This window comes from Pungitius pungitius, chromosome 20 (genome assembly GCF_949316345.1).
Source record: "Pungitius pungitius chromosome 20, fPunPun2.1, whole genome shotgun sequence".
Taxonomy (NCBI): domain Eukaryota; kingdom Metazoa; phylum Chordata; class Actinopteri; order Perciformes; family Gasterosteidae; genus Pungitius; species Pungitius pungitius.
In genome coordinates, this window is record NC_084919.1 from 2,358,312 (window position 1) to 2,370,956 (window position 12,645).

A 12,645-nucleotide genomic window follows, 5' to 3' on the forward strand; every position below is an offset into this window, starting at 1 on the left:
CTGAAGGCCAAGGACATGCAGCAGATGGTGAAGTTGGAGGAGGAGATGGACCGCAGACCTGCCACGGTGGTGTGAGCGACTGAGGCCGACAGAGGAGCACGCACGCGCACACACACACACACACACGTTCACGCATAAAGCCCTCTACAAACCGGAGACATTAACCCTGCCTGCATCGCTATCTCTCACACACACACACACACACACACACACACAGTGACCCTGTGACCTTTACACACACACTGAGGTCACGCCGCTGAGCCACTGGTGCTTAACGCGGTCACATGGTTTAACCACTGAGAGCAAAGTGTTGCCACATGTATCATCTTCTCTGCATCCCCACAAGCTGCAGCTATTGCGTGACACACACACACGCACGCACGCACGCACACACACACACACGCTCATTCACAGGAGGTGGAATTCCATTTTGGCTTTACTTTCTTTTCTTAAAGTCGGCACCCGATTAAACCCTCCAGAAGTAGTTTGGAAGAGGGCAAAAGAATACAAATGAATAAACTCTTTGTGAAATACACTGTATACTACACACCAGTCCTGTCACCTGAGCACCTTGTATGTGATAGGCCATCATAACACCGTGGAACATGTAGCAGTGCACTACTGTAGGTTTTCTGTCTTCAGTAAGAATGTATTTAAAACTAATAATCACTGTATGAAGGACGAACGATGCATGTTATGGGACCTGACAAACATGTTTCACTGACTTCTGTTGTCCATGTAAAAGCCACATGTATAAAAGGCTTTTTAGTTTGCCCAGTCAGAAGACTATAAAGGGATCACGATGGGATGGATGCTCACTTTGTTCATGGGAGATTGTGTACCTGCAGTCCTAAGCTTGTGCTTGTACACTATGCAAAAAGAAATCCCTCCAAAGTTTAAAGGTGTACGAAATACGGAAAAGAGTGACCAAAAGGAGTCAAGAAAGCTCCACACCTCACTGAAAATACGATGATATAATAAAGGGAACGTCCACCAGTGAATTAAAAGGATAAAATGAAACAGAATGAATCCGCTCTTGACAGCCCAGTAATTCCGCGGTAAGACATTGTGTCACGTGACCAGGCGGGAACCAGAGGAGACCGCTGCCAGCTCCACGTCGTCCAGTCGCTCCGTAGAGGCCCTGCAGAGGGCCCCCTCATTACCTCCCAGCCTCAGCTCGTCATCTAACGGCACGTTTCTCACAACGCCACACCCCCCTGGACCTGATCCCCACGGGCTCCCAGAGGGCCGAGAGAAGCACTGTGGTGAAAAAACCGTGGGTTGAAGTTTTATTATCAAGTAATCCTTTGAGTATCAATCGTTGTGCTCATAGGATCCAGCATTCTCGCTAACAAACAAAAAAAAACAACAACAACCAAAAGTGATGATTTAAAGCAGCGCGAGGTATTTGGGCCTTTCTGTATTCTGCTGCTGTGTCCCATCCGAGGCAGACGGGCGGTTATTGTAAATACTGGAATGTACGTAGTCTGATTTACTGTTTGAGCCTGCTGTCATACGAGGGCTCAGGGGACGCCGTGGCTCTGTGGGTGTTGGGGAAAAGACATTTATCAAACCGCTGGGTTTCGTCTTTGTTCCATTTGTCCCCGTTTTCTTTTCTTTTTTAAGTGTGCCCTTATTGCACCACACACCACAGTATAAAACACTCTCACCACATATCTAGTGCAGAGATAAACAAGTAAAAAGTGCTTTTAAATTTTATTCCATCGCTTTCAAATGTGCCACTTGGTGTCTGTTAGGATGGTAAAATTATTTTATGAATGACAAAATGCCAAATTAAGGGGTTATTTATATGAAGATATATATAAATATATATATTAGATATAGTGTAGTTTAAGATTATTCTGTTTGTTAGAGGCTTTTTTGCACTAGTTGAATGTTTGTTATGTGATTAAATGTAACCTTTGTCTCTAGTTTGTCAGAAAAGCTGATTATTTTTGCAGTGCACGTCACCCATTTGATTTCTTCCGTTTCTATTGTAGCTCCTTTGTTTTCTATTGAAACTGTAGCTTGTCAACAAACCATTTTGTGCGTGTTTTTGTATTTATATTGTATTGTTGAACTCAAAGCAATGAAAATACTGTTGTTATCCAGCTCCTTTAATACTGTTTTATAGTATGTGTACCAATAAATCCAGGTGTAAAATGGGACACGACGCCATGGTTCATTTGTCTTTACTTTTTCTAGAACATAAACCTCCTGTTCTTTTTATTCCTTTCATTTAAGTGGGGTGTTTGGGGATAGCCAGAATATTTAAATGACTTATTAAATGGTAATCAAATAATTTAAAAGGGACTAAGTTAAGAATGTCTTCCAAAAGCAAAGTTAATATCATTTTAAAATGTTATGGGATGTTATGAAAGTTGTGGTCATAAAGTATAATTATGAGGTACTGAGGTTCAATTTAGTATGTCATACATACAAAAAAAGTCATATTATAAGATGCCTATTGCAAAAAGGTCATATTAAAGCATGTCAAATTAAAAAGTAATATTGTATGGGAGGAAAATTCCCCTAATTCTAAAAAGGCTAAATATGCTAAAGAGGTCCTGGTACAAAATACCAAATTTAAAAATGAATGAATACAATATGTCAACAAAAGGAATTGAACATACATCTCCTAAACATTTCTGTTAACACATTAATTAGTCTTTTAAATGATTTGCTTTTTGTGGCCTCTCCACGCATCATCTAACCAACTCGTTTCTTTTACCTCTCAGTTTACCTCTCAGCCTTTTAAAAAACAGGATTTTCCTTCCACTCAAAAGAACAACTAGTGGCCGATCTTCACCGCAGCATCACAAGGACTTTCCCATCAAAACCTGGTCTTACTCTACAACAGAGCTTCTGCCTGCTCCTCTCTGACATCGGAGCATTGTGTGTTTGAAATGTGTCCAGTGCGTCCGGAGGCCGGGGCGTGTGCACGTGAGCGCAGCGCACACGCACCGCCCGTGTAAATCATCCCCCCCCCCCCTCCAAAACAAAGGCCGCTGCTGACTAATCACACTCGAGTGCGGCATGGATTCATATCCAGAAGCGCTCTTATTTACACGGGCGGCTCCTAATTGTCATTATAAACCACGCGTTTCCATTACAAAGGCGAACAAAGCGCAACGAGTGCGTTGCCCGGCAACCCGGCGGCTTCCCCCTCCACTATATAACAGAGGTAACGGGTTGGTCCTGTCAGCACTCGCTTGGGGGGGGGGGGAAAGGTTATTGAGACATGACATTCGTCCCATAGGGGGTTTTGATCCATTTCTAAATCATGCTCAAGGCTCCGGTGAAGTCCGACGGGCCAACGGGCACCGAGATCCTCCTGGAGGCGATGTCCAGGGACAAAGCGCACCTGGCCAGGTTCGTTCTGGACGCGCTCGACGGGGAAATAGTGGACTCCAGAACCGAGGGCGCGCGGACCCCGCTCATCTCCTCCATCCTGCTGCCCGACGACGCGACTCGCTGCAAGTTCGCGGAGCTCCTGCTGCAGAAGGGGGCCAACGTCAACTGCCGGGACGACGCCGGGCGCACCGCGCTCAGCTACGCGTGCGAGAGGGGCCACCTGGACGCCGTGAAGATCCTGGTGCGACACGACGCGGACCCGGAGGTTGTGGACGCCTGGGGGAACACCGCGCTCATGTACGCCGCCGTGGCGGGTCACTCCCCCGTGGTGGAGTTTCTGGTGAGAGCTTTCAAGAGGCTGGGTCTCCAGATAGACCGGCGGAACAAAGTTGGCAACTCGGCCGTTGAAGTGGCGAGGTTTCTGGGCCACGCGGAGTGCGTGTTTGCGCTGACGCACGGCTCCAGGAGGGGCCGCGGGGAGGACGAGGGGGGCGCTCTGGCAAAGGCGCAGACGCGACTCGGTTCGGGATGCGGTGACGGAGAGGACCGGTTTGAGGCGACAGTTGGACGGCTGGCGAACACGCTCGAGGACCTTCGAACGGGTGATCATACAGATTGTCCACCGGTACAGAACTGCACCTGGCAGCCAAAGCCGCGTGCAAAGCAGGGCGTGTTGCCGGCGATGGACCCAATAGACGAGTTCGAAAGAGAGAATAGCGGCTCCTCCTCGCCCCCACGGGCGTTGGTGTTCTCCGAAATCCTAACCCCTAAAGCCTCCCCGCGGATATCCGACTGTTCGCCAAACCATGAGCACCCTAAACCCGGGGGCGACCGTCTCCTGCCTCTGCAGCAGCGAACGTCACATTCCGGCTGTGACACGCCGAACCCCCGCGCGCCCTCTGCCCTGGACGTCCTACTGGCCCCCATTGCTTCCCACAAAAGAGAAAGTGAGCCGGCGACGGGGCGATCCGAGGCGTTCGCGCACGGCGCGCGCAGGTTGAACGAAAAAAGGTTTAGTCTGCCCACCAGCATGCTCGGCCCCGTGACGCGCGACCGCGCGCCGGTGCCGGTGCCGGCGTGGAAGTCCAGGACCGTGAGGAGGCGCGAGGCGTCTCCCCGCAAAGCGGAACCCTTCGCGCCGACGGCCGCTGCTTCAACCACCGCCTTCTCCATGTTGAGCAACAAACTCTTACGGCGATTTACCTCCCCGGAGTTTAAAAATGGCGCGAAGGCGTTGGAGCAGAATCCGATGTTGACTTCGGGGGGGATTCCGCGATCGGAAACTTTCCCCCAGAGGTTGAATCATCCCCTGGTGGACAGTAAACCCAGCATCGACAGCATCAGCTCAGTCAAGTGCGAGTTCGGTGTTCTGAAGTGAAAACCATGAAGCGTAATCTTTTTTTTTATTTTTTAGAAGCGTTTATCCGTATCGGCCACCAACCTCAACGCGCCATCTTTACCTAAAGCCTTCAAGGGAAGAATGGTGCCAGATCCGTCCAGCCAGAAGTCATTCCACAAAGTGATGCTCTCGGCCAAAGGACAGAGAGAGAAATCAAAAAAACCAAAAAAAATGTGTGTGGGGGGGGGGGGTAAACCAACAAGTGCGTGGTATGTGCGTAGATTCCAGAGCTGATGTGTAACTTCTAGTGTCAGTGCTCTTTGGCTCCTGCGTTCAGCAGCATCTGCCACTCCTTTTGCAGAGGAAAGGGGGGCGGGGGGGTCACATCGAAGTTGGAGGGGTGATCAGAAATTCCGAAGGATTTGATAGAGCACTTTCTGATGTGGGTCCTTTTCATTTCTGTCGGACGGCGTGCCTTCTTCAATCACTGCCCTGAATGTTTGTAACCGATGAATAAATTCTAAATATGTGGAATGAACACGTGTCCTGTGTCGCATGAGAGAGATGCTGAGGAAGAGCACATTGTCAAACAGTGATTATTCACATGTTTCGCTTTTATTCTACAAATGCGGGGTTTCATTCACATCTGAGCGCGTGTGCGTAATTAGCATCAGAAAGAAGCAACACACACATTCTGCGCTCCTGATTAAACTCTTCTAACGAGACGGGTTTTTTTTGTCAATTCTATGACTATTGAACAATAAAAATATATATATATATATTTAAAATCTCCGTGATTTTTGCAGCCCACCTTCTCATTTACTCAGCTGCAACCTTGCAGAAGTGGAGTTTGGGAGAGGGAGGGAGGGAGGGAGGGGGGTGTTGTCGGCGGCTCCCTCCAGACAGACATCATTTGAGCGCCGCGACCTACAGCTGCAGCCGCGGGGATGGAGACGACATCACTGCGGGAATAACTTACAAAGAGGCGCATCCAGGGGTTCTATCAGACCCGGGATCGTTATTCCCGATGCTATTGATGTAGCTGCGTTCAAATCCGTCAACCTTGGAGAGGGCGTTCGGTTTGGACCGCGTGAGCTCCTCGGAACCGGCTGCCATTCCGCACAGCAACCCGGACCTCACGTCCACACCGGAGGCATGTGTTTTTGCTGCATTCGCGATGATCTGAGCGTGACTGCTGGGCACTGAGTAGAGGAATCCCTCCTCTATCTCTCTCTCTCTCTCTCTCTCACTCTCTCTCTCCCTCCCTCGCTCCCTTTATTCTTGCCCTGCCTCCCCCCTTTCCGCCTCTCTTTTCTTGTCGCGGGTTCAGCACAAGCTGCCCAGTCATTTCGCCCCTTTTTTTTGTTGCGGCGCTGGGGAAGCTGAAGGCGATGGGACGACTCGGCTTCAGCACCACGGAGAGCGCGCGGCTCTTGCTGCTCGGCGTGTTCGGTAAGAGAGAGGTAGCGCGCACGCGTGTGTGTGTGTGTGTGTGTGTATGTATGTGCGTGCGTGTGCGCAGCCGTGTCTGTGTGCGGCTGTCGTGACTCCTCACTGCGGTGAGTGTGTGTGCGTGTGCGCGCGCACCTGTCCGTGCGTGTTTAGGCATGACAGAGGTTCTCATTTCCTTTCCCAAATAGACACTACTGTCGTGCAAACATGTTGCAGCGCGTCACTTTCTGACGCCGCGGGGACCGCAGCCGGCGGCGTGCTGTTGCGCCCCGGATGCTGCGGACTGCGGACTCACGCCGCTTTTGACTTTGCCGCGAGGAAACTGGCAGGTGGAACGCGGGTGGTCTGAAGGCGCGGGCTGAACTATAGAACCACGAATGCAGCGATGTTTGCGCTGACTCGGCGTGATTTAGTGTGCGTGTGTGTGTGTGTGTGTGTGCCTCATCAGTTACTCCGCTGACATACGTGCACCCCCCCCCCCTCCCCTCCTCCCCAACCTCCCCACACCTCTGTTGCCAGGTGTGCTAGCGCTGTCCGTGGTGCTGGCGCAGCAGGAAGGGGAGAACCTGTCCGGTCTGTCCAGCGACCCAGACAAAGCCATCTTCGCGGTGCGGGAGAACGGCACGACATGCTTGATGGTGGAGTTCGCCGTGAGATTCCTCGTGCCGTACGACGTGCTCGCGCTCAATGGAATAGACGTAAGGAATCCCCCGTGCATTTCAATACACGAGGGTGGTTAAAAAGAAGAAGTTAAATCTAATGGGCATTCCAAGCATGCAATAAGCATCCCCGTGTGTGGTTAATGGTCTGCTCGCTGTGCGTAAAGCTGGTTGCAGCAGAACAGAAACACGTTTTACATTAAATATATTTTTCCATTTATTTATAAACTGACCATTTGTGCTCTTATTAACAAAGGCTGTGCATGTTGAGTACCTCAGAATTGTTTTTGGAAACAGAGTTTTTAGCGTGTACTTGTGCGTAAAAGGCTAACCTCGATAGACCCATCAAAACACATTTTCTGATATCCAATTTCTGAAGCCTCGATTAAATGCACTCTGCCTGCTTACAAGAACAAATCCGTGCATGAGAACGTAATGCTGACCCTCAACCTACAGCATCGCATCTGTCCATTTTGGGTCAACTTTTTTCGCGGGGCTTGCTGTGTCTATTTGGCAGCTGATCACCGAGCAGGCGGCCTTCACCCTGCCGCGCGGGGCAGAAATCGAAGGGAAATGTGGCAGCACGGAGTCAGAGATCCACATAACCTGGAAGAACAACGCCTACACGCTTCGCATCTACTTCTCCAAGGTGGGCGAGCACGCGTCGGACGCGCCGTCGACGCACGTGCACCGTCTCACACGCACAACGAAGACGCAAAAACACCCCAAAAACGCAAGATACGTTTTCACAAATCCACTGTCACTTTGAATATTGTGTTTGATGAGTGGGCTACTTGACATGAGGAAATACAGTCTGGAATTTTAATGGGATTTAATTGTGAATTAAAACGCTAATAGGTCTCGTGTACTTTTTACTGATGATATTAATTAAGGGAAGGTTCAAAAAGACGTTACTTAATCCACTGTTGCAGGAGTTCCGTGACAAGGGCGTTGAGGTGTGGAAGATAAGCAAGGTTCAGTTCGTCTATGACACCTCGGAGACGTCGCACTTCATCAACGCGTACAACCGTGAGTCTCCTGCAGAGAGCCGTCCGCTCAGCACGTCCCATCCCGCCTTTAAGAGTGACGCAACACAAGTAGATCAACTCAAGACCATCCACGTTTACACGTTTCAATCATTTCATCTCCAACGTAATGTTTGTGTTCCGTCCTTTGTGTTGCTTTTGGTCACAATGGATCCATCCTGTACTGAAAATTTGCAGGAATCATGTTTTAGAACTCACACACACATGTCAGGCTTTAGGGACATTATGCATATAGACCCCCCCCCCCCCTTTATTTAAACTCGTCCTCTCCCTCCAGCTGGGAAACACACGGCCAACACCCACCGCCTGTCGGCCCTGGTGACCCCCGCCGGTCTCTCCTATGTGTGCGACGCGCAGCAGACTCTCACCCTGATCTCGACCGACCACCAGAAGGGCGTCACCATCTCCATGTACGACACCCACATCCAGCCCTTCGACATCGCCTCGGACTTCATATTCAGCGAACGTAAGGACCCCGAACTGTGAGAAAGATGAGGAGGAGGAGTTTAGCAATATACATCTCGCACTGGGTGGAGAGGAGGGGGGAGGGGGGGGGGGGGGTTGCTGCAGCATGAGAAGCTATATGACTGCAGAGAGGGGATGCAAAGGGAACAATGAGAAACAGAAAAGGGGGGGTTAGGACTTTACGAGCGCTTTATAGACGTTCTCGACCCACCCGGCTGTCCTCTGGAGCCAATCACCTTGGAAGAACCATTTGCTCCGCCGTGCTCCACTGCCTCCTTCCTGCTGGGCATCACTGCTTCTCCACACACACACACACACACACACACACAAGTCCCACTAGTGTTTAACTTACACTGCCGTGTACGGCAACACCAGGCTTCACCTACACATTGCTTTCTTAGCTTCAAACAAAATATATCAAAGGAATCAATAGATACATTTACTGAAATGGCATTTATTAATCAAATTAATACCTGCACATGAATAGGCAAACATGCACGAAAAGACGGGTGCACGCTAACACATAAAAGGGGGGGGGGGGATGTGCACCTCCATCGGCCAATGAGGAAGCACACGGGGGGGGGCACGTGAGGAGCGTGTGGTTCTCGACCTCCAACCAAGAGGACAGAATTACATCCAAATTACAATCCAATCCAACGTGATCCTCTGACTGTGTCATCGTATTAATTAATATCTTCTGTTTTGCATTATGCCCCCCCCCCCCCCCCCCGCAGCCTACAAGTGCATCACGGACCAGCGGGAGCGCCTGGAGGAGACCCTCCCCCTCATCCTGGGCTTCATCTTGGCCCTCATCATCGTCATCACGCTCGCCGTGTACCACTTCCACCTGAAGCTGACGGCGAGCCAGCCCCAGCTGCCCAGAGACCGCTCCATGTACAAGAACATGTAGCGCCCCCCCCCCCCCCCCCCCATGCACAAGAACATGTAGCGGCCCCCTCCACATGCGCTTTTAAATCAAGTTTAAAAGAAGAAGAAGAAAAAAATAAGAGACTTGTTTATTGTGGATGACGAAGGCCTGAAGGGAACAACACCACTTTTGGGGGGGGGGGGTGGCGTAAGCGTGGCTGGAGCTGCAGGGTGAATCCACCAAAAATAACCCACTCCCCCCCCCCCCCCCCCATCCCTCGGCTCCTGAGTTGAATCTTAAGGCCCACGAATTCCTGGTCTGCATTAAAGTAATTAGAATGGTTATTGATCCGACTGGCGGTCGTCTGAAAGTCTCCATCCTTCGAGGTGACAACGTGTCGCCTCGTTCTTTTTCACGTCGATCCAGTTCATCGCCGACTGGTCTCCGAAAGGGAAAATGTACGAAATGGCCGGAGCTTCTGCTGTCTTTTTGTCCACTGCTTGTTGTCTCCTCCTCTCAAAAGTGCTGCTACGTCGTTTGGACACCCGATGTTGGTTCTGTATTCGCCGATCTTTCTGTTTTTGTTGTTGTTGTTGTTTTTTTTTTTTTCTCCCAATGCAGCCGTAGTGTTTCGCAGTGGACTTGGAGTCTTGTGGTGTGTGCAGTGCAGTGGCATTCAGAACCGCGATGTTTTTTTGCTTTGACTTGGACAAATCTTTTCTCTCCACAACGATGTAACATATCAAAAAAAAAAAAAAAAAAAAGAAATACATGAACATCTGATGAAAATTCCGTTCCAAAGAGTGAAGGGTTTTTATCAGAATGCCATATGAGAGTGTTTATGAAAAGAGAGGTTATCAAATAAAAAAAAAAAACTATGTGTATAATATTTTCAGAATCAAAGTCTATGCATAAACCTCTGCTGATGCAATCCTGTGCAGTATTCTTCTGTTCATTGAAATAAATTGCTGGAATCATCTCTACACACCTGTCAAGTGATTCTGATCCTATCACACAAGTATAAAATAAAATATAACGGAGTAACGATCCAACAAATGAAATCGCACAACTGTGGAGAAAAAAAAAAAGGCGAGCGATGCTCCCGTCAGAGGAGGAGACGCGAGCTATTGATTTTGTTGGTGACTTTGAAGGAAACGCAACATGAAAAAGTCAAATTTGGAAATGAAGAGAGCCTTCTTGTCACGTGGGCGTCTTACTTCACCCTCGCTCACCAGTCAAAGTCAAAGCCGCCGGTCGGATGAGTCGAGATCTACCAGATCTGTTTTTGTTGAGGAAGTGGAAATCACTTTGTGACCTCATTCTTTACAAAGCGAACCGAGCGTCAGAGTCTATGAGAACGAACTCAGAACATTTAGTGTTTCTGTGATTAAGAAAATCCTCCAATAAGTTCATTCATTTACTTCATTTGTTTGTTAGGGTTTCCAATGCTTTGGATTAAACTTTTAGGGACCTCAGGCTGTGGCAGCATGTAGGCGTAACCAACAGAGGCCCGACTCCTTCCCCCCCCCCCCCCCCCCCCCCCCATCTCCCTGTAGACCAATCAGAGATGAATCCCGACAGCACAACCACGAGGCGCCGAGGTCGCTGCTCAGCGCACGGACCACGCCACCAACCGCACAACCTGTGACATCAAACAGCACACCGCAGGTTACAGGACACCAGGAATCGTGCGAAGGATCCCAAAATTCACGTGAAGCTCAGGTGAGGCCGACGCCCCGTCGTCAGGAACAAGTCTTGTGCTTTATTTACCGGGCCGTCGTCCGGAGGCCTCGCTCTCTCTCCGAGAGAGAGAGAGAGGCTCCGTTCTCTGGATCAATATCCCATTACGGGCCCTCAAGAGGGAGGAGAAAGAGAAACAGCCTCGTGTGTCACGGGTCCCTCTCGGCTCTCGGCTCTCGGCTCGGAGGTGAAGTTAGGGTGAAAGAGTCGGGAGATGGAAAACTGTTGAATATAAAGAATGTGACCCGGAATGAAGGATCTCTTGATCTGAGACACAGAGCGAAGAAGAAGAAAAAGAAGAAGAAGAAGAAGATGGAGGAAAAATCCATGCAACACATCTCAATGTTTTTATGGGCGTTTTTTTTTAATTGAAACCAGCTTCACTGATAACAAACATGCGATATCACTGTACAAGCCAACACCACAGATACGTGTTACTCATTCAGGGGGAGGGATCCACGCACACACACGTTCAGATGTTGTACAGAGATAAACACGCTCTACCTCTTTTGCTCGCTGACACACACACACACACACACACACACAGTCACACACGTCCACGTGTGCACAGTTGTATTTACATATCACAGTGAATGATGGGTAAAAAACGGTGCGTTGGTGGGGGGGAGGGGGGGGGGCGGGGACTACACTGTTCTCCCGGCCCGACCACAGATGAGCATGGCAGCGGGTGCAGAGATAGCGAGTCGTCTGGCTGAGGATAAGCAGCGAGATGATGGCGGCGAGGATGTGGGTAGAAAACGACACCTTTCTATCGGCGTCCTAAGATCTGCGCCGGGAGGGGGGGGTGTGGGGGGGGGGGGGGGGGGGGGGGGAGTGGGAGGAAGGGGGGAGGGCGCCTCCCGGCGTTGATGGAAACGGGATGAGACTCCTGATATAAAAAGAAAACGGGTCTCTCTCCCCCCCCACCCCCCCTCCCCCCCCCTGACTCCTTTCGTTGCTACATTTAGATGCACGGTGCAAGTACAGTACCACAAACACACACACGGAGGATCGGGGTATTGCTTGGATGATAAAAACAACTGATCGCTGTCTGTGATGCGTTTTTTTTTTTTAAATGTAAAAAATCGAAAACAAAACAAAAGGCCACACCACCAAAAAAAAAAAAAAATCCTTCTATTCCAATAAATAAATAAATAAATAAATACTTTTAAAACGCCATACAAAATCCAATCACCCCCCCCCCCCCCCGCCCCAACATTTAATGGAAGTTCTGTCTACAAATGTAAGATAATAAATATATTTAGTATTTTTAGTAACAGTTAGGTTTAGGTAGGTTTATTTGGGTCTCTTATATCTTTAAGCAAAAACTGGATTATAACAGTAGGAAAAATCTCTGCAGAAACTATTTAATACTGCTCATATAACAAGTACGACACGATAAAATACTGCAAATTATCAAAACTGTACAGAAAAACTTACAAGTTTCTCTAAAATACATTTTACACTGTTAGTGTGTGAGAAGAGAGGCGGGTCGCTTTTCGGGGGTCCGGTACTGTCCACCATGTCGGCGGCTCGCCACGCCCCCCCCCCCCCTCCCGGCTCGCCACGCGCCCCCCCCCCCCCCCCCTCGGCTCGCCACGCCCCCCCAAGGCGAGTTCCTCCAGCTTCAGAGTGGATTCTCTTCTTCTCTCCGTTTGTCTCTTTAAGTGTAATTTCTCAGATATTCCTCCAGCTAAATCTACGTCACGGTTACAGGTGAGT

The 12,645-nt window shown here is 49.6% G+C and overlaps 2 protein-coding genes across 3 annotated transcripts in view; both read left to right on the forward strand.

Annotated features, from left to right (window-relative positions):
- LOC119194530 (1-phosphatidylinositol 4,5-bisphosphate phosphodiesterase beta-4-like) overlaps window positions 1–2,168 on the forward strand; it is a 42,745-nt gene extending 40,577 nt beyond the window's left edge. For both annotated transcript variants that reach the window (XM_037448622.2, XM_037448623.2), the window contains one exon: window positions 7–2,168. In XM_037448622.2, the coding sequence (XP_037304519.2) occupies window positions 7–83 (77 nt within the window). In that variant the 3' untranslated portion in view covers window positions 84–2,168. The remainder of the gene's footprint in view (window positions 1–6) is intronic.
- Window positions 2,169–5,585: 3,417 nt separating this feature from the next.
- Window positions 5,586–10,166, forward strand: lamp5 (lysosomal associated membrane protein family member 5). Its single transcript, XM_037448642.2, has 6 exons — window positions 5,586–6,145; window positions 6,665–6,843; window positions 7,322–7,453; window positions 7,737–7,833; window positions 8,128–8,316; window positions 9,050–10,166. The coding sequence occupies exons 1-6, from the start codon at window positions 6,085–6,087 to the stop codon at window positions 9,223–9,225; spliced, it is 834 nt and encodes a 277-aa protein (XP_037304539.1). The 5' UTR covers window positions 5,586–6,084; the 3' UTR covers window positions 9,226–10,166.
- The last annotated feature ends 2,479 nt before the right edge of the window (window positions 10,167–12,645 follow it).